Below are 23,198 nucleotides of genomic sequence, written 5' to 3' on the forward strand. Positions count from 1 at the left end.
TCTTACGTACAGATATCACAGGAACACATCGTTAAATTGCATTCGATAGCGATCAAAATGGATATTTTCGCTGAAATATGCTGCCTGAAACTTTTCGTGATTACAATACTTCCTTTTTACGTCGTACAAGGAAGTAAAAATGGAAACATAAGGACTTTATCCTTTGCCCCTGATAAAAACAAGAAAATTAGCAAGACAAATATTTCAACAGCCGACAAATGCTAAAATATTATTTTCAAATGAGAATCCTTGTGAAAATGCTCCAATCCCAACGTTGCATATTTAACGAGGTATTGAAGAGGTAAAGAAGGTTTTATTATCTTGTTTATTTAAGAATAATTTGATTGCTTAATAAAACATCAACGTAGCAGATTTATATATATAATAAAAAATCACTTTGGTAGGCACAGCAGCAAATAACGTGATCACAAACGTTGGATAACTAGACGGTGTTATTCAGCAGTCAAATTCCATCGAGGTCGTTTGAAGGTCAAAGATTTACCTATTTTTAAGCGAAACCTATTCAGTGTTCTAATGCATTCAAGACTTGATTCAGTGTATATGCTGGAAAGAGGGCAGGCATTCACATGACTCACCCCAACATTATATCATTGATACATATGTTAATAGTCACACTAAAGCAAGCTTTCGAAAGAATCATATTAATAACGGAATTTCAAATGCTTAACAGTATAATATAAAATGATATTATACTGTTAAGCACTTGAAATTCTTGATTCTTGAAAAACTTGATTATAACGAGAAGAATCCTCCAAAAAATAATTTTAAAAAAAAGTTTTTTTTACGAAATTTGCAGCAGTATTTCATTCCGTTCAGAGTAATATAACGCTTACTTATTAAATTCTGAAAGGAAATGCATATATTTATGTTCTACTTTTCCGTTAAAATCAATAAAAATTATTATTCATGTAAATAAGGCAATTTTTATCTTCTAAATTTTCATACTTAAAAAAGTAATAATAGTACAACGAATTGTTAGATAATATTAAACTGAATTCAGCGCCGCGTGCGTTGCGCTGGAAAACGGGGTCTACATCAGTAAAAAGAGGGCGCTGAAAACGAGGAAGTCTGAGTGTTGAATCACCGCTTAGCTTAACTACAATGCTGGTTCTATATATGGGACAACACTGATAAAATATTTTTGGTCAGATACGGATGCACTTACACTTAACAGATAAAAATGGCGCATTTCATATCCGCCTGTTATCCAAAGACAGAAAATTTCAAATGCAACATAAAAAATAAAAAATAATAAAAAGACTGCAACTCTTAGACTGACTCACAAGAATATTCGATAACCTTCCACTTCCTAAAAATATTTTTACAGATTTAAAAGCCTCAAATACCCAAAGATTATACACACATAAATTACGTCAATGCATTTTAAAAGATCCGCTAGCAATTTGCCCACTGTTATTTTTTATCTCATCCGGAAAGCTCTGAAAGAGATAACACAATTTATATATTTCTAATGTTTATTATGTTGCACTACAGCTTACATAATTCTGGGAATAGGATAATTTAAAGATATCGTACCTCTCAGTTATTTATGATAAATGAAGTGGCAATTAAGCAAAAAAATATTACATTTAAGAAATATTACACACTTTATTAAAATTCAAGAACAAAATTATTCAAACGTTATACATTGCTTTAGCGTAATATATAGTCTAACCAAATCTTCTCAAAATTATTTTTTTAATCATGTAATTCCTTTGTTAAAAATTTCTAGCTGAACCTCAGATATGTTTCATATGCCTATACACGATTTTAAATAATCCATTAATCATGCTAATTCAGAAAAAGCACCATTAGTAGTCTAAAATTGTTAATTTGTACACAAAAGACTTGTTTTAAGGAGGCACAATGCACAAATCAAACAGTTGAATAGTACACACTAAAATTAATTTTACATACACAACCACCGAGAATTCGTATCCACCTAATTCTATTTTGAAAAGAGGAACAAAAACATTATCATAATTTACTATTTTTTAAATAACAAAAATAAACAAAACTTAAAGAGAAGAAAAGAAAGTTACAATAATGTGATTTGAAACTCTACAGCAACCAAATTTTCCATCCATCCACTTCTGTCACAGCAACAAAAACATCCACCATCCCTAAAACTAATTTTGTTTTAAATAACAAAAACATGCAAGAAAACTTTCTCTTACAAGAGGTTACAACAAGGTCATCCAGCACAGACATAAACCCCACTCGCATTTTCCGCAATTCAGCCAAGAAGCGCCTGTGTTTACTTCTTTAAGATAGGGTACAAAGGAGAGAGGGGAAGTTTCAGCACTGCAAGTAATGATGCAAGCTGTTTCCACATCCGGCAAGGGAGGGTAGGACGAACTCGCTTCCCGGAATAGAAAAGCTATAACAGTCGAAACAACATTCGGGCCAAGAAGTTCGTGAACCGAATTTGCACGCCCAGAAGACCTAGAACACGGGATGAAATATCAAGAACTGTGAAAATAAAAGGACTGCATACCATCCTCCCAACTTAATTTACTTGATGCAAATTATAACTCTTGGATCGCACTGTCAGTAATAGTTCCAATTAAAGGCACAATCAGAATAACACAAAGTTTTCAATACCTACATAGGACGTAACGAAATACGGCTAAACATACGACATTTACATATAAATCAACATACGGATATACTTTTACGGTTCTGCGAATTATAAAATTAAAATTACTTCCGCAGACGATGAAAGGAAACAAGCCACGCACAAAAAAGAAAAAAAAAAAGTCTGAAAGGTTTCAGATTTTAAACTACATGCAAAGGGGAGTTTTTTAATGTTTTCTGTGTTATCTTTATTTATTAAATATCATGTTCCACGTACTCAAACCATAAAATTCAGTTTAACAGCTGTATCCCAAAGTTATTTTAAAATGACCATATCTTTAGAATTTCCGATACAGAGTCTCCGGCGCTGGAGATTAAAAAAAATCCCCCTCTCCGTACAGTGTTGCCATTGCTCGCTTTGAAATCGTTTAGTTTACAAATCAAAAATTCGTTGAAGTCTTACAAAATATGAAATCGATAATAAAACAAATTTCAAATTCAAATTAGGGCTTAGACATGCCCATATTCTATGGAAGATTACGTTATTCAAATTTTGATGGCTCTAGGTACCGTTGTTTTATCCCAATGCGAGAAAAAATACATACATTCATGCAGATTCTTCATTATTTAATTTCCTTATATATAATACAGGGCGATAATATTTGGTGGCAACAATTTGAAAAGTGAAACAACGCTTACCATGAATCGACGCTAAAAGCGAAAACAAAATTAATAGTCCTTCAGGGCAAATTGCCCCTTTGAACTAATAATGGAAATAAGAGTTATGTCTTGCCGAAATAGCAACTTCAGAATAATGCTGTACGGATTTGATTAAATTAACATTTTATCGAGCGGAGTGTAATAATGAAGCTACAATTCAAAATACTAAAGTTCATATTGTTAAGCAGGTATGATAATATTATGATAAAGTGTTCAGTACGATGCCTTACATTAAATACTATATGCGTATGGTTTTTTGAGAGAGCATTTTAAATATTTGTTCATCGTGATACGATTGTTTCACGCAAAAGGCCAAATTATAAGATAAGCTTTAGGACACTGTGTAACTATGCCTGTTGTTCAAGTACTTTAATATCACTGCAATTTCAATTTATATACATACACAGCAGCTGCGGCTGGCTGCAGTAATTTTCCATTGCACTATTTCAATCAACTTTTATTCCAAAAAACAGCGGCGAAATTAAAATTTTCTTCGAATTTCTCCTATTAAATGACGAAAAGTTTTGAGACAAATAATGGAATTTTAGATTTTACCTAGCTTTAATGTGAAATGCCGCTTTAAAACCCTTTGCGGCATGGTGGGTCAATATATGTCCCACCTAATTAATATTTATTTTCTCAGTTAGCAGTTTCCGTTAGATATTTTCTAATCTTTTAAAAATAATCTATTTTAGTTATTATTTTTCTCAGTAGATGTTACTACTATACCAGGGCTTAAGTTTATAAGCAAAAAATATTCAAAATAGGATCACAAGAGTGATATCCATGTATCTCGCATTTTTCAATATTTTAAAAATTTTTGTATACAATTTATGATATGTATGATTCTTTTTAATATTCAAAGGTATTTTATTTTCAAAAATCTTAATTGGATTCAATATTTTATAACATTAATTTTGCAGTTGAAATAAGTGGGTTAAAATTTGTCCCACCACACACTTGAATTTTCGCTCAATAGATGGCAGCACTCACAATTATTTTTTCTTTTCTTTTTTCGTGATTGTGCGCATTTTTACATCCGTTGTATGCTCTGATGTGCTAAAATGTCTAGAAAAAAATTAACAACTCAGTAAGCTTTGGATCTTTTTGCTGAACTGCCATCTGATTGCGACTCGTATGCTTCAGATTAAGTTCTGATTCAGATGAAATTGAAATCCAGGAGAGAATAACTGAGGTTGAATTTATTGCTGAAGAAGAAAAGGAAATAGTTATAATTTGTTTCACTTTTTAAAGACACAGACCCATCTATGCATGTGGCTGCCATCTATGCATGTGGCACTGTAAATATGAATCGGAAGTATCTACCCAAAAATTTAAGACAAATGTATGTCAAGAATATGTAGACTTTTCAGTTAGCGATGATTTAATTTATTGCATAAAATGGAAGGATAAAAGATCTGTTTCTATCCTGTCTTGCTTGGAAAAGGCAATTGAAATGAAAGAAATTAATACAAAAGAACGAGATGGAAAGACAAAAAAAGTACTGTGCCCAAACAGCATTATTTCATACAATAAGAATATGGGATATGTCGACTGATTGATCAACTGAAAGTACTATATGAAATAGATCGCAAAAACAAGAAATGGTGGCACATGATTTTTTTTTTTTTTTTTAAATTTTAATTTTTATTTTTAGATGCGAGTATAGTAAAGTTTGTTCGTGAACCCTATCATGATGTAAAAACAATGAAAGATTTTCTTCTCTCATTTATCCACACTGTTACCCGGCTTCAGTGATCTCAGTTTCTTTACTCTTATGTGTTTGTAAATTGTACATGTTTTGCTTTAAAAATGATTGAATTATGTTGTTTTTATCTTCCGGTTAAGGATTTTATGCCTTTAGTAAATCTGTGTGCAATATTTTTAGAATTATCAGCAATTTTACAGTTGTTTAATTGCCGCTAAGCCTGTTTTTAATGGCGGCCATTGATGTTTACATTTGAAACAGGAGACTAGTGAATTTGTTGCCAATCTAGAGAAATTTAGCTTCGCAACAACAAAGATAACGCATTCATTTATTATTGCCAATTAAATCATGCTTAATTCTTTCTGAAATTTTTTCGAGGAAATAAGCGTTTGAGATTTACTTCGTAATTTTAAATATTGATATTTTGAGTTTTTTTTTTTTTTTTTTTTTTTTTTTTTGGGGGGGGGGGGCCTTTTCGCGAAGTGAGAACTGAATTAATTAAATGAGAAATACTCAATCCTCTGTGAAAAACTGTTTCTTTTTGTTTTGCTTGCTTAACTTCTTTTATACATAGTTCTAGCTTTATTATAGTATTTGAATAGAACATGTGGCAACGATTAGATAATTCTTTAAATGATATACATTTTGTGCATTCTGAGTTATAATATGAATGAAATATAATACTGTTAAGTGAACCTAGCGCCAGAGTGTCGCTATGGTAAACAAAGTGAATTTTAAAGAATGCATTTATTCTATTGTGGTTTATGCGCTGTCGGCGAAGTAGGTTTAATTCAATCTAATAAGTTTAAATAAAATGCAAGAAAAAATGCGTATAATTTAATATTCCGTACAAGGAAGTCATGTGGTGTACACATCAGATTTTTTTAATAATCGACTTAATTATTTATTTATTTATAAAGGTAGGTTTATTAATATACCTACGCTTTTATGGGAGACATACGTTTGCTTCACATCCGCTAAAATGGGAAAATTTAGAAGAAACATTTTCAAATCTGGATTCTACAAGTTATCATCAATAATAACCTTCAATAATACGTGATTAAGCACAACCAAAAGTATACTGCTTCGAACAAAAGAAAAGGAAGTCAGACTGGTTCTAGAAGACAACGTAAGAAGCAGTATCTTTGTTTTTGCTTGAAAAGGTACCTCGTATTCATGAGCTTCATTTCTTATGTAACTTGGCTTTTAAATGTACCGGGAAAATGGCTGAAGGGAACACCAAACGTTAAAATTTAAAAACTGCTTAGAATTTTACTCTGCAGAACAACTTCATAAAAAAGAGTTATTAAGTATACCAAAATTACAATGAAATAAGCAGTATCCCTTAATACAAATATTAATTATCCTAATAAATAAATTAACCAACTTCCCTTTGCAAAATCTTAAGAACTCAAATGGTAGAAAGGAGGTTAAGAACTTTGTTTCCTAAAAAAATCACTCAAAACTTTTCAATATCTTAAAGACAGTGAAACAAGCAATAAATAACATAAAAAAATACAAAAAAAAAAAAAAAAAAAAAAAAAAAAAACAAATTCTGAAAAGCAAAGTATAATTAATATTTTATCTTACTTATATTTTCAAGAGAAAAAAATTACAATGAAATAAGCTATATCCTTTAATACAAATATTAATAATCCTAATAAAAAAATTAACCAACTTTCCGTTAAAGAAAAAAAATCATGCAAAACTTTTCAATATCTTAAAAATAGTGAAATAAGCAAAAAATAACATGAAAGAAACTCAAAAAATTCCGCGCAGAATTTTACTCTGCAGAACAACTTTATCAAAAAAAATCAATAAAAATGTATTATATATATATATATATAAATGACAATGAAATATGCCAATCTCTTAAAAACAGTGACATAAGAAATATGATGGAAAATTGTTGCCAAACCCATATTTCTAAAAGAATGAAAGTATTCAAATTGATGCGATTTCATCAAAAATCTATCAACAAGAATAAGAAAGGAAAATTGTTGCCAAAATCACATTTTTTAAAGATGCGAGATGTGAGAAGTGTACTCGGAAGCTTCATTTAATTTTTTTTAATACAAAATATTATCATATTTCCAAAATTCTTTTTGTAAAAGTAGTCGCAAGGATGAAAGTTTAACGTGTCCAAAAACCAAAGAAAAATAAACTGTACATTTTTTAAAATAAACTTTTTTAGAAAAAATCCCGTTGAAAAGGTGTTAAGCTAACTTTGTTAAATAAATTCGTATTTAATCGATTTGTTGAAACACAAAATCTATTTTTTTAAGTTCGTAAAATAGCTAAGTGCGTAAGTTACATGACGATGTGAAAATGGAGTGTGTAGAGTAAAATCTCGCTTTCCTATAGCCCATTATGTTTCAAAATGACGCGATTTCGTCACAAAACATAAAATTTAAAAAAAAAAAAAAAAATCTAATTTGAATTTCGAAAAAATCGCTTCGAGGTGCACTGGCTCTTGTCTAGATGCACCCATGTACTAAATTTCGTAGCCGTGGGCCTATTAGCTTCAGCGCAACGCGAACGAAAGACACACACACAGACAAACTCTTTTATTATATGTAGAGACTAGTTAAGTCTTCACCAATTTCCTCTTTACTACTGCAAATGTAATATTTTTGTATCAACATCCAACTGATTTCTGCATTTAATTGACGGTTTCAACTCTCGCACGGCATGAATTTCAAATTTTTCCTTATTCCTTCTAGTGAAAAAAAATACCTAATACGACTGCCATTTCTTTTTTGCAGAGAAGAAGGAATCTGGCAAAAGTTTAAAAAAAGGGGGAGGGAAAAAAAAGACTGTATTCCTCTACAGATCTGTCTGTGGTGGAAGCGTGATGATTGATATACAGCAGGCGCCGCTTAATAGAATCCCTTTAGTCCATGGGCTATTTTGATAACGTCAACGGAATGCTAACATTAAAATAATCAGGAAAAATGTCCTTCAATATAGCAATAAAATGTAACTAATTTAATACAAGTATGACTAGAAACATGTAAATACGTTTTTTCCGGGCATTTTAACTAGGAAAATGCAAAATTATGTTTATGAACTGTTCATATTGTCTTCAATACAGAGCTCACTTACACGAACTGTTCATAAAGCTTCTGGAAATTGTTTGGCATATATATGCTGTACTCTTAAAACCAGGAAGGCTTCCTTTTTTGCAAGAGAACATGATATAATTTTAAATTACCCAGAGAGTGGGAAATTATTTTGGCATAAATGTTTTCAGGAAAATCTCTGCACATATATTTTGCCCCTGAAGAAGAGTCTTTGTCCGATCGTCCTCAAAATCAGCAGAGTTATTTAAAATCTACATCAAACTGTTTTTCACCTAATTGTTTGATTGAAATCGAAACCAAGCTGTTTGGCACCTTAATCCCTTACTTGGCACTTCACTTCATTTAGAAATTTTTAAGATTTATTTTGACTTTTCACTTATCATATTAACCGAGCTTGTTGATCACAATAAACGACGCATTTTCCTTATTTTTCGTATGCGAACGGGAGGAACTTCCCCAATGCGATAACAATATCCGCGTGATAACAGTCACTGGGATCACATTAAAAGTGTACTGGCTGATATGTATGTGAAGCTTCAAAAATTGTTAACTAACCTTTCACTTGAGCCTTTATTCATACCTTTATACAAAAATTTCTTTTCTTATGCTTTGTAGCACGCGAAGGGATAAAAAAAATGTTAAACTAGTAAAAATAACAAATGTTCTTTGGGCTTAGAAAATTTCGCATGCGGCAAGGAGTATCAGCAACGTGCGTAATCCGGCAATTTGCAACAAGAGTTCAGTGGACTCTAGTTGTGTTGCTATGGTAACAGCAGTATAGAAATACACATAACAGAGAACACGACTGCTATTATAGAGAAAACGTTTCAAGAATGGTTAATCAGTCTTGGTGAACGAAAGGGAAAAAAATCTAGCAACAATTTCAAGCGTTTCAAGTGGTCAGCAAAATAGGTGAGTTACAAAGAGGGTAATATATTTTACCTCTGATAAACATTAGTAATGAAAGATTGCTAGCATTTTGCTGTTAAGCCTTTGCGCTATATCTGAGAAATAATACATAAATACAGCAGAGTAACCATATCGTGAATACTATGTCCACCATGAGAAAAGTAAGGTAATTATAAGATAGTAGTTGCTTAAATTATTTCTAATACAGATTATCTGAAAAATGTATTACTATTTTACTAAGGAAATCTCTCATAGCAATCGTGATGAAAGTGTCAAATGTTTTCTAGAATACATATTAATTACCTCTCTCTAACGCAACATAAAAGACCAAATTTTAATGGAAATGTGAATGGCTTCTCAAGAACGTTTCACTGTGTTTATGTTCACTACAAAGAATTGTTTAATTGTTACAATTAGCAGCTGGAAGATGAAAATTTTTGCTGGGCACCGACCGGACAGGTAGGTTAACCTACTCTGGCTACAGTAATAAAGTTAATAATTGCGTTTACTATTATTATCACAAAAAGGGAGGGGTAGATTATCTATTTTGCGACAACTCTGTGGAGAAAATTTACCTGATCTCATGTGTATTTGCACGATCTCAACAAGAAAAACGCGCAGATCTAATAGTTCTAATGGATCACTTACGAATGGAAGAAAAATAAACAACTTGCCACATAATAATGTTAAACAAGAATGCGTATTAAAAACATCTGCTGCGTAGAAGAATTAAAAATCGCCAATTTATACAGTTTAGAAAATTAGGAATCAGTCCATTTCCATTACAAAACAACACACACACATCAAACATTTTTCTACCGAAAGTATTTACGGCAAAAATGCATTATGACACAAATCGAGTATTCATATGAAGAGGCTGGACTAATGGGGAAAAAAAAAAAAAAACTCCTTTGAAAAAGACCTTAGCCGATACTGTTACCTCCAAGGAATGCAGGAGCCAATGAAATGTCAACAACGTGACGTAACGACTTATCATGGCCGCCATATAGAGTAAGACAATAAACCATATTGTTAAATAAAATTACACTAACTTTGTGAGCAAATATCAACGTCCGCAAGCTCAGAAAAGTATTTTTTTTATTTGACATAATTTGCATAAAATAAACATTTACACTTCCACTGATCTCCCAGATTTTACAATGTATATACATTTGTATTATAGTTACTATTTACACATTTTCATTTCCCTAGATTTATTACATTTGAAACATTTATTTGCAGTCCTTGTGTACTTAAGTGGAACATCATTTATGTTAAGTATTAAAATTAGTACGTTAGACATACAAACATTATATGATGAAAGCTAACATTTAGAAAACACCGATTATAATCTAAACTAAACCAACCAGAAGTTCGCCTGTGGCAGCGGCCATGATAAGTCACAACGTTTCATGGCTTCATTTTCATTGCACGGGGCGTACGGAGGAGGCCTACTCCATTTATTCTAACCTCTTTGGTTGCCTCTAGTTCTCTTTGTTTTTTGTCCTTACTTCCTATAACATACATGCATTGCTCTTGTTTTCAAGTAAACGCTCCATTTTAATTCTCTGTTTTATTGTAATAATTAACCTAAGAGATGCATTCTTAATGTTCAGAATTTTTTTATAGCCGTGCTGTCCTATTAACAGAATTTGTTATTTTAGAATCGGCCGAAGGGAGCTGTTTATGCTATTCAGAACTAACGGAGTACACATACGAAAATGAATAAAATACTAATTCGATAGCTAGATTCCAACTACGCACTAACAAGTTCCAAAAGCTGATTAAAGCCATGGAACATAGTAGTCGGTCAAGGTTTGGGTTTCCGGCACTCGACGTTAAAATCGCTCGCTTCGAGAATTCTAATTTTCATCACAACGCCCAATGTGATAAAACTCCGGATTTTTGCGGCAATTAACAATTCAACTCACTATACAACAGGAAGCTATCCAATGGCATTCTTATTCAACAATATTACTTAATGAATATAAGCAATATGCAAAACATTTAATTTAGATATCTTACTTTGAAAATGATGAAGTAGAGAATACAAAAATTAAAAGAACTTAGATAATTTGTTTTGCATTTACCGACATATTATCATGTTTATAATTTCCATACGTGCGAAAAAATAAGCACAATAAGAAAACATTTTATACAGTGTTAAATTATTCGCTCATTTAGAACACACTACGTATTAAACATATTAAATAATTTATTTGTTGTCACAGCTGTTCCTCAGGATAGCATAGCTACCTCGACTCTGCATTAACACAACCATACGTTAACATAACACTGTTAATAAAGCCTAAACATACATGGTTACGTTATAATAAAATCTGAAGTCTTCAAATAAGCTATTCAAACTATTCTATAATTTAACAAATCTAAATTTGATGATACGTACTATAATCAATATCCTTGCACACGGCATTAAGATACGATTTTTCTTAAAAGTAGTAGTCCTTTCAGGGATTTTTCTTCAGGGAAATCGCTAAGCGTTTATTTCTGGAAAACTGTATACCATGAGCACTGAAAGCTGTGTATGATATTTCCTTCAATCACGTACAAAAGAGAAGAAATGAAATGATCAAATTAAAGATGGAGGTTATGAATTTGGTCGGCATTAGAGGTTAAAAAAATCAATGTATTTTTTATTCCAACCAAAGATATTCCAGACGAGATAACAACTTTTGAATATTCATTAAAATACTCAGATGATTTAACTTAGCAAAATACACATTTTCGTTGAGTGAAATGAGTTAATGATGGAACCAAGCACCATAGTTTTTTTATTACAGCACAATACACAATAGATTATTTGCTTACCAAGAATTATGCTAAAGCGAAACGAAACTAAGATAAGTTTCACGACATGAAAATTTCCCCAAGGCCGCCGTCAGACTTTAGAGCAGGGCAAAATTTTTAGATTTTAGAAAAGCACAGAAAGGAAAAATTTACAGATGGACATTTTTTTAAAAAATTTAGATGAGGATCTGGAATTGCAAGAACTGCAGACGTAAAATATCTGGTGACGGCCCTGTATCTTAATCGAGTCTTACTGATATGGCAAAGCCAAGATAAAGATACCTAAATCGAACGCGTTGTGCACTGGCTTGCTTCCGACGGACTAAGCGTAAAATTCTATTGACATTAATTTAATATACGTTAACTTAACCCAAAAATAAATTACAGTTTTTAGTTCGAAAGCACTCAAAACTCGGATTCGGTTGTTGAAGTCAATATCTATGGACTGCGAAATTTTTTAGTAAGGTAAAACAATTTAACGCGGATAACTTCGAAAATAAATTTCATCGACGTGAATTTTAAGATTTACATCGATCAAAATTACTGATGAAAGGATTAGCAGCCGAGAAGATGTATCTCCAGTACAATGACCGGAGGTAACTGCACATCTACACTGCTCATTTTTCCAGCGCTATTAATACCAAGTTTTGGGAATAATCACTTTTCTAATCACATACACATTTAACAATTTTCTAACAATATTTCTAATGGTAATTTGTTTATACATTAACTTGACAGAATGTTCATTGTAGTGAGCAAGCAGTTAGTTCACCACGCCCGTAAGACCATAAAATCATTAAATCCTCTGGAAATCTGTTTCTGTGAAGGTCATTTAGTTGTCAGAATACAAGTGTTTTCTTAAGGCGTAAGAATTAAAATTTAATACACTGCATATATTATTTCAGTTATGTAAATAACGAAGTATGCCAATATTTGAAATAACTCAAATAGATTAGGAAATCAGCTACAGCCTGTTTTACCACTACAGAGCGAATAACTTTTATTTATATACTTCGTAAATTGCAATTAAATACTGAGTATGAAAATATATTTTAAGATTCACACGCATGCACTGTTAAGGCATTTCTCACATCATTTGAAATGAAATTCATCAAACAAAAAAGATTCTAAAAAAAACTCTCGCGTTTTTTGTTTTCCTTTAAAAAAACACCACGAGTACTACTACGGGTGGTATTTCGTTTAAAAATATGATGCCGTTCAAGGTTACAGAAAAAAAAAAAAAAGTTATAATAATCAGAGAATGGTGTTTTTTATCGAGACAATCATGCTTTTCCATTGCTAGATTTCTTACCTCTTCAGGAAGCTTATCGGAAAAGCCTAACACGTTCCTATTTCGGAAAATATTAACAAAAATTATTCCAGTCAAAAATGACAACGAAACACCGGCTGTGAAGACTACTTAAATATGAAGTTATAATTTTAAGAACTGGCAACAGTTTGTTATATTTATTTCTTTTCGATCATGCAGACATAACTTATTTTATTATGTTTACGAAGGGTTCTTATTCAAAGCCGCACACAAACTGGATAGTTTTAAGAAGTATCGGCACACAATAATGCCACTACTTCAAATTTAAACAAAATTAAATACTGTAACACAGGATTCGTTCAAAATTCTGCGCATAGTTTTCAGTTTGTAATGTTAAAAACTTATCAAACTGAATGAAGACGCTAAATTCCAATACGCATACAAAAGTTTTCATCGTCTACATTCATTAGCAAGTTAGTCATAAAAAAGTTCAAATCAGACAGTACTTTAATAGCGTAATGGCAACAGACAAGCTACCGCATTCATTTCTATTTCTGCTTCCAAAGCGCATTAATAATTGCAAAATTTGCGCAAAGGTCGCAAAACCATTGTCATAAACTATTATGCAAAATGAACGCTTTAGTTTTGCTAATAACAATTACGGTATTTATTTTCCATGAAAAGTGCGGAATATGTGCTGAAAGTGAAAGCGCCAAATAAGGCCTTAAAATGCACTTTTTAGCATCGCCGTAAACGTATGACGGCGGTTAAGGTTACATCACGTAGATGAAAACTCAAGATTTGGAAGCAATTAAAACAATGAAGTGCCACAAAGGATGCATGTAACTAAGGTGAAATTTCAGCCCAGCTTGCATCGATAACCCTTCTTCAGAAAGATTTTTACCCAAGAACAGGTAATTATTTTGCATTAATTTCAATGAATTCCTTTATAGAACATTATATTACGTAGTTTATAATATTTCTTGGCAGCTGATGCTTTTCACTGATGTTATTTTGAATTGTAATTCCAAATTTGCGATTGTAACCAACATCCCGTAATCATCCTGTTTAACACGTAACATATCACATGCCGCAAACAGAAAAAAAAAAGCAATATTTGTTACATTCGGGAAGACAAAACGTCCCAATACTGTACAATTTCAGCGTAACATGAACTTTGCGAAATCGGTATCTCACAGGATATTTATAAATAATTTTAAAATTTAAACGAAAACAAAATATAAGGCTTAATACTGCTGATTAATATAAGTTATGGTAATAAATGTCGATTAAATGCTCAACCAAAACAGTATTTTAAAGAAACGGTCGCGAAACTGACGATAAAAATTGTCTATTTTAAATATTTTTAAATCTTCGTTTGAAAAAGCTATTAAATAAGTATCACTAACATGTGAAAGGCCATGGTACATATAAACACTTTTAATACAGAGATATTACAAAAGATTTTATTTTTAACATTAAGGATGAATTCAGCTAAACTCGAAACCTATATTTACCCCCCCCCCAAATTACCATTTATTAGCATGGGTTAGATAAAAAAATTATTATTTCTGTTAGACTGATCATTTGTAATTAAAAAAGAAGAAAAAAAAGGGAGAGCTACGAGTTTCAAAGATCAGAACTACGGACAACCGCAACATTAAATCTATGACGAATTTTAAAGATTAAGTAAGCGTTTTTGTTCTACGATCCATGCCATACGTCAATAATTATTAAAATAACTTGCAGTTATTTAATGTTACTAGGTATAAGAGTACTTTCGTCACACACAAAATGCATTATTACAAGTAAGCATTTTATAGATATCATTTAAACACTGAATCATGTGTACAAGAGACTTGCTGACGTAATCCTGTAAAAAATGCTTTATTCAGACAGTTGAACATAATGATATAATTGCGTGCCACGATGGAGATGGTAAGAAAATATGCAACATAAGGTTGGAAGTAATTTGCTTAAATTACTAAATTATGTGTAAGGCTTTACAGGAGGTTAAAGATTTGGAGAATTTCCAAATGCAATTTAATATCATACGTATGTAATAAAAAAATACGGAAAATGTTCGAAAACTAATGAAATCATTGTGTTGTAGTCACATTGTAATGCATTTTATTTTTTCCACAGATTAAAACAGAATTTTTTTGTTTTGTTTGCTAAATATTTCAACACAGAATTTGAAAAATCACCATAACATAATAATATTTAAAAATAATAAAAGTAAACGCTATCGTACTGATGTACAATTAAAATTTAAATCATAAATTTGTAATATGAACAAAATGAGTTTTTATAGAAATCTGATTTTTACAGAACAAAGGAATCGAATTAAGACGGCAAAACTCATTCTATTAACGACCTTGAGCATTTTCCAATAAGCTTAATAAAAATACGGTAACGCAATACAATTCAATAAATCATTTGATCGTGATTTTGGAAAGAATTTTAATTTAGTAAGCTGCTAAATAGTTCACAAATTATTTAAATATACTTTTGCAAAAGTATTTTCCATTTCTACGCGAAAGACCGATGGTATAAAGAAGACTGTTAAATACTCATAAGAAAAATAGCTGATGTCCTTATGTTAATTATTATAATAATCATCATACTTTTGGTGCTCCATATGTTAATTTAAACACTGGCATAAAATGGATATTGAAAACTATCGACGATTCGACAGTACGAATTACCAATCGTTTTTACTTTAGTAAAAATGCTAATAATATACGTAACCTTAGTTAAAATGTTAATTAAATACATTGCAGCACTGAAAGTCTATGTTGAAAGCGAAAGAATATCGTCATGAAGGCATTTCTAAGAGGAAATGGTTTACCACGCCAGTTCTAACGACGGAAACTAGTACGAGATAGCTAGATTTCGTACTTTTATTTTGATATATTTAATACGATTTGTACATTTTGGTATTTTACAATTTGTAGATTTCGACTTTTTTACATGACCTTGTGGATTTCATATTTTGTGTTGTAGATTTCGACGCATTTTATTCGATTTGTAGATTCTGACATTTGTATACAGCTTAAATACTTGCACATTTCGACGTTTTTTCACGATCGGCCGAGTTACAGATTTAGTATTTTAATTCCACTTGTTACTTTGGACACTTTTACACGATCAGTAGATTTCGACATTTTATTCAATTCGCAGATTTCACCATTACACTTCGAATTTAAATACAGACATGGAAACTATCGATAAGCCGAGATTACAAATTACCAATAGTTTTCATTACGTTAACGATGGGTATAATAATTAAACCGAAACGCCAATTTACGCTAATTTGATTTAAGCATTAATTTAATATATTGCAGCACTGAAAAGTTATGCTGAAAATGAAAATATAGGATCATGGACGACTATGCGGAAGCGGTTAGTAATTTTAATATATATTTAAAACCTCATCAGCCGGCCAGTTCCAATAACAAAAGCCGAAGTGATATATTTCGTCTTCTTAAGAATTTCGAAGCATTTTATTTAATTCGTAAATTTTGATATTTGAAATCGAATCGTAGATTTCGACATTTTACATGACTTCGTAATAATATTTTGTATTTTCACTTGGATGTTGCAGATCTCGAGACATTTTATTCGATTTGAAGATTTTGATATAGATATATATTATATTGATTGCTTTGACATTGTAGAATTTGAATTTAGACGTTTGGAGATTTCGCCGTTTTTACACGATCTGTAGATTTGCAAATTTTGTATTTTTACTTGGACTTTTAGATTTGAACACTTTTACGCGACCTGTATTACTTCGCCACATTTCATTCCAGAAGCAGATTTCGACATTACACTTAATACATCAACATACATAATAAAAACTCGAATTAGCAATCGTTTTCATTACGCAACTGAATGAGAATATCCATAAATGTTCTTAGTTAAGAGTGTTAAATAAATATGCGCAAGCATTCAAAGTGAAAGGATGTTTTCAAGGACGATTTTCTAAGAAAATAATTCGTAATTCTAGCATACATACAGAAAACAACACAAGCAGGCAGCTAGTTCAAACTGAAGCCGAACGCAAGACGAATATCGACGTTCCCAGCCTTTTGGCGACCACAGCACATTAATTGAGAAAAATATTAATGCAACATGTTTGGATTAACCGCAAAAATTGTATGATTTATCTACATCATAACGCTTGAAAATTCTACAGTAAATGTCTCATTACGTATGACAAAATTTAACTAAATACGGCGGAGAATGATTTGCTGTTTTCGTTAACTAAATAATGATTATTTTTTCTGCCAAATGTCCTTTATATTACTTAGAACATTGTCCTACATACAGGGAAAAACATGAAACACAGCAGTATGAGAAGTTATGCTCAAATAGAAGAAGGCAGGTTTTGAAAGGAACGTATTTTATAATCGCATATCGGCATCTACAAATTATATCGTCTGCAGCACACTAGAGTTAATGAAAATTAAAGGAAAGATTTATATTTAAATATAAGCTGCTATCGTATTCGAAAACTAATACATATTAATACAGAAACTTATTTTAATGATTTTTTTTTAATTCTGACTTTGGATATATTTAGATTTTATAGCAGCTCATCTTTCTTGCCGTATAAACAATACCATTAATAAACTGTAGTCTCTCTATCCATTTTGCCGATTATTCTCATTTCAGAGTATATCATTAAATCAAGTTATAGGCAAAACTTACGATAAAGCACTATCAAGGTTACTAATGAGGAAATTTTTACCATTAGAGATTTTAAGATTTGTTTAAAAAGGCACCATTAAGAAACTTAGATATAACATCAAAGAAATAATATAATCATTTGAGGAAAAACGCACAAACTCGTGCGTCAAATTTTAAAGAAACATGTGTACGTACTCCTATGTTCTTCGCATTGTTAAAAAAAAAGGCGGAAGTTAGAACTACCATATTTTACACATGCCTAAAGTCCTCCAGCCGAATATGGTGCACATATTCGAAGCCCGATAATTTTTATTTATGTTATATACGATGCTAATTTAACGAACTTTTGATTAAAACCTAAAGGCACTGTGTTGCCATTGCCTGAATTAAAATGTTTTATCTTGCACGCCGCAATGTGTTGCTACTTCACACATGGACCTTATAAGAAATAGACTAACCCAAACGGGTTTTCTCCCTCATCTGAGGCGCTGCCGGCTGTCACCTTGATCACATCCGGAGGAGTAGGGACGACTTGCAGAAATTTAACATTGGTTGCCTATTGCAGCGTGTATAATTGTCAAGAAAAAGCTGGTTGTAGCGCCTCATTTCACAAATTAGAATTTCTACATATTTTCATTTTTGAAATTGAGATTGATTTTTAAAAATTTAGCACATTTATCAAGCATAATTAACATTCCAAGTGATCATAAAGCTATAGCATGCTTTCAGGGCTGGATATTTTTTTAGTTTTTCCTATGTTCTAAGAAAATTTGTAACTACTTCTTTTAGAAAATAATATTTTAAATCTGAACTAATAGAAAATTTCAAACAACCAATTTTCTCTTGCAATTTTTATGCTTTTTATGGGTGTAAATAAGTAAAAAATACTAAAATATTTAAAAATGAATTTTCGAACGTTTTGTTTAAAATTCTAAATTGTGCTGCTTTTTTAAAATTATAGATGAGTATTATAGCATAATTTCTATAAAGGAATTTTATTTCAATTATATTTCATAATACATCATGGTGATAAACACTTTTGACCCCTTAAAAATTTCTATACATTTAATTCTAATATTAAAATTGTATTTAACCGTAATAATTAATTTTGCTTGTATTTTAGAGTAATTATTTTTTTTAATTTATTTTTTGTTCTGCATAAGATTTTCTTATTTACTGTTAATTTAATTTATTAGCCCAAAGCGGCGGTAGCCTAGAAAGGCTGTTAGTTTCGAAGCGGCATTTTGCGCTGTTTTACTATAAATGTCCGTCTCTCCTTGCAAATTGTTGTTACCAAATATTATCGCCCTGTATTATATGTAAAGAATCTGCATGAATACATGTATGTTTCTCGCACTGTGACAAAAACGACAGTATCTACAGCCATCAAATTTTGAATAATGTAATCCTCCACCCGAACATGGGCATCTGGACGGCCGAATTTCGAATGTGTTTTAATCTATTTCATATTTTGTAAAACTTTAACGAATTTTTTATTAACAAACTTAACAGAGCGAACACTGTACGGAAAATAACACTTTTATCTCCAGTGCGGAAATTCTAAAGATATGCTGTTTTCAAATGTATGTGGTTTACGGGCGAAGAACATGATATTCAATAAATATAGGTAACACACAAAACTTTAAAAAAAGGTTCCTTTTGGGCGTAATATAAAGTCTGAGTGCTTCTAGATTTTATTTTATCTTTTTTCTTTCCCTTCATTGCGCTCAGAAAATGTTATGCTCCAAAATTTTTGAATTATTAAAATAACTAATCCACTGTAATGTTAATAATTTAATAATCAAACAAATATGACCGTTTCAGAATGTTATTATAGTTTGGAAAATCACTGCCTGAAAATGTTCATTAAATTTAAAAGAAAATTATCAGATCTTGTTTAATATTACCTTATTTATTTCAAAGCATCACGTACTATCGATCTTATTTAATTTTACTTTATTTTTACGCAAAATTAAGTTCATAAATTTTGAGCTTAGAGTTTTTACCGTGTTACCAAAGTAAAGATGTTTGTACAAGAATTACGCGTGAAAAAAATGCGCGAAATGCAGTAAAAAGTGCTTTAATGAGATACATTAAATCGTATTTGGAAAAAACTATGGTTTTCATAATCTCATCACAATACAACGTATCACATTTAATAATTAAAAAGAGTTATGTGATACAAACGCCATAGGTTTCAGTAAACCAAATCGTCCCTACTCTTTCTTGCCGACATGTCGGTGACACGAACTCCGCCCAGTGGGTTAGTCTATCTCTTATGAGGTCCATGACTTCGCAAAGCGTAAGATTTATGTTTTAAATTTAATTAACAGTATTGTGATTCTCTTCAGCAAAAACTAATATAATTTCCATTTCGAATGTAATCAACCCTCATCCATTGAACAGAAATGTGTTGCTCTTGCCCAAATTAAAACATTTTTACCTTCACGGCATTGTGTTGTTCCGCAAAGTGTAAATAATTTTTCTTTCAAATTAATTCTGTTGCTAAGTAATCTAAAATCAATAAACACAGATTCATTTCAATTACTGTTAATTGGTAACTTGACCCCTAAAATTAAATAAACTGGTTTCTTTAATGTGTTTTTTCCTTTTATAACTAATTTATGCAACTGGTCGCACAAGCGACTAGTTACAGATACAACAGTTACCTACATTAAATACATTAAATCTTAATTATACTTGCATAAAATAGTGTTAAATATATTTCTGTCCAATTCTATGAAATGCAATCACATTAGTTTTCTAATTTACAAAAATTCTAATATTTGAAATTAATTTTTTAATGTATACAAAAAAATTAGTGCACTATTATCTTCTCTCATATTTCTAATATCTAAGTAGTAACATATGGTTCCAACATACAAGATATAAGGCACATTGGGAAAAAAAAACTAAATGCTAACAAGTTCTGATTAAGTACTTACCTATCCATGACCACATACAGAGGGCTCGTTACGTGTCCTATGGGTAGTGCCTTGACACTACTCATTGTCAAAAAATAATCTTCGCCGTCTTCTTTCTATACGTGCACACACACACAAACGAAAAAAAAAAATTAAATAAAAAAAAAAAAATAACGAAAACACTTATTCCATAAGCTGCACACTAATTAGGAATGTTGATTTCAGATTTTTTTAAATTATTCTTTCTTTCCAAAATATGGACGCTAGCTAATGAAACCACTGAGTATTCCAAAACGTAAAGTGCCTATTCGCAGCCTCATGTTTACGTCCACGCTGGCTTATATTCAGGTGTCATATTTGTGCGATGCAAACACATAAAATGAAATTATTTTTTTTTTAAATAAAGTAAAATAAAATTTAATAATTGCTATCGTCAATGTTCTAATTCAGTTTTGGGGGACATTCAGGATGCCGGGGAATTTCCGTATCTAAGCTGGTAGAAAAATAGCCACGTCATTCTTTCTCTACCGTAGGTGCGAATGTTGTTGGTTGCGTCTAAAATTTTACTAATCGATTGCTTTGCAGAAAAAAAAATTCACAGTCCGACATCGATCTTTTCCATAATCCATGCGCGTAAAATTTTCTAGGAATTCTCTTACGGCACGGAGTGAGTAGCAGCGAAAATTCTATTCATCGTTGGAGTACAGCCAACCATTTGGCGTACCATCCTTGCCGTTCTACGCCAAGTCAATGAACTAGTCCGTGATTACCGCAGACATGACAGGCAGGTTTGGACGAATCCACGCCAGCGCCACAGCGGAGGGTAGGAACGCTTCGCTGAATCGGAGGGACGTGAAGGTCATGGGACTGAATGCGCCATAGATTATGGATTGAGGCCTGTTAACGAAAATGACAGAGATCGACAAAGTAGTATTTAGAGGTCGAACATCTATTCTACTATTTCTTAAAGAAAACAAGTTAAATAAAATCAAATACTAACACGTAACGTTGTTTACATGTGAGATGATTTTGTAAACGCATGTATCTGCGCGTGAGACTGCTGAGCACTGCATAAAATATGTTAAATGATAAAAATTTTGAAATTGTCCGGATCACAAAAATGACAAGCCTCGGTCTATTTGGTATTTGCTAATGCGTTTTTCTCCCTGATATATATAATCCATTAATAAAAGAATCATAATGTAGCATCTTCAAAAATATGAATACTTTGCCTTTGCCTTTTTGAAATAAAAACGCAACTCTTCTTCTGTAGCAACTTCTTTAAATTAGTAAATCAAGTAAATAAAATAACACAACCTAACAACTTTAAATGTAGGTATTTACATTTGTAGTCAAATTGTTTACCAAACACCTTGCTAAACACATCATATTTTTTTAATTACAAATATCTTAAAAGATTATCTAACTTAATAAGCACTGTGAATGAATGGATTTAAGCCCAAATGTTTGAAATTCGTCGATCACAATTAACACTATCCATCACAACATTTTTCTCTCCAAAACCGCGATAACGAAGATTGGTATGGCAACCCATTCTCACAAACCACCGAAGCCAGCTGGCAACATTGATAGCTAGAGAAGCGAACGTGAGCTGAAAATATCTTTTGCTCTTACTGTGGACCTCGTTTATTTGGAATGGAGGTAGGGAGAACTGCTGGCTCCATCTCGGATGGGAAGAAAAATAATGTTACTCTGCTTGTCTTTGGTTATGAATTTTTTTTCACTGTACCATTTTTTCTCTCCAACTCGTTTATTATATTTGGAAATACCACCCTAAAACTTCCATTCAATAGCAAAACTATTTTTTTTCTTACTTACTTATTAATCATTCTTTTTAAAACTTGTTATAATATTTTGCAAACATTTCGTTGGATAAAAGTTTTGCAGCTAAAAACATTTTTCTGTATTTTAAATAGTGAATGTTCTGCTTTTTCTAATGTAAAAGAAGGTCTGTGTTTTTGAACAATTCTAAGCACTTAAAGTCTAATGTATATTAATGAAACTTGACTAATAAAAAAATACTTTCATTGAAATGTTATCATCTAGCCATACAGGCACAAATAGACTTCTGCTTAAAATATGTTTAAGATACAACAAACCACTACTTAAAATATAAAGAAAATCACAAAAAATGTGTTTATTGGATTTCATTCATTACAATAATTGAATAAATTTCTGGAATTATATTAATTTTGAACTGAATAATTTATCTGGAGTTATAATATTAGTTAAATGTCTCTATCTACACGATAAAAGCAAAAACTAACCTAGCCACCAAATGACTTCATGTGTAATTTTTACCTTAATGATAAAGAAACGTCATTTGTTTGTAGTAAGTGAAATTAGCACAAATTAAATTATCTTAACTTCAAAATAGCAGAAGTATATGCTAGTCTGGGCTTTAATTAAAACACGGGCTGATATTGACTGAAATTTTAGAGCACTTTTGCTTATATTTTAGA

General features: G+C 31.3%; 1 protein-coding gene and 1 long non-coding RNA gene across 5 annotated transcripts in view; one reads left to right on the plus strand and one right to left on the minus strand.

The window, feature by feature from the left end:
* The window catches only part of Smr (nuclear receptor corepressor smrter), a 178,355-nt gene extending 156,906 nt beyond the window's left edge, over positions 1-21,449 (minus strand). For 2 of the 3 annotated variants that reach the window (XM_085827168.1, XM_085827152.1), the window contains exon 1: positions 20,737-21,449. In XM_085827168.1, coding sequence (XP_085683294.1) covers positions 20,737-20,801 — 65 coding nt within the window. In that variant the 5' untranslated portion in view covers positions 20,802-21,449. Of the gene's footprint in view, positions 1-2,063; positions 2,120-20,736 lie in introns of those variants that run through there. The other variant, XM_085827160.1, reaches the window with a different exon arrangement.
* LOC146999527 (uncharacterized) overlaps positions 13,813-23,198 on the plus strand; it is a 99,008-nt gene continuing 89,622 nt past the window's right edge. For both annotated transcript variants that reach the window (XR_015044125.1, XR_015044126.1), the window contains exon 1: positions 13,813-14,010. This is a non-coding gene — a long non-coding RNA (uncharacterized LOC146999527). The remainder of the gene's footprint in view (positions 14,011-23,198) is intronic.

Source organism: Stegodyphus dumicola, chromosome 1 (assembly GCF_044657685.1).
Source record: "Stegodyphus dumicola isolate Sdum_Otavi_A_Nest chromosome 1, ASM4465768v1".
NCBI lineage: Eukaryota > Metazoa > Arthropoda > Arachnida > Araneae > Eresidae > Stegodyphus > Stegodyphus dumicola.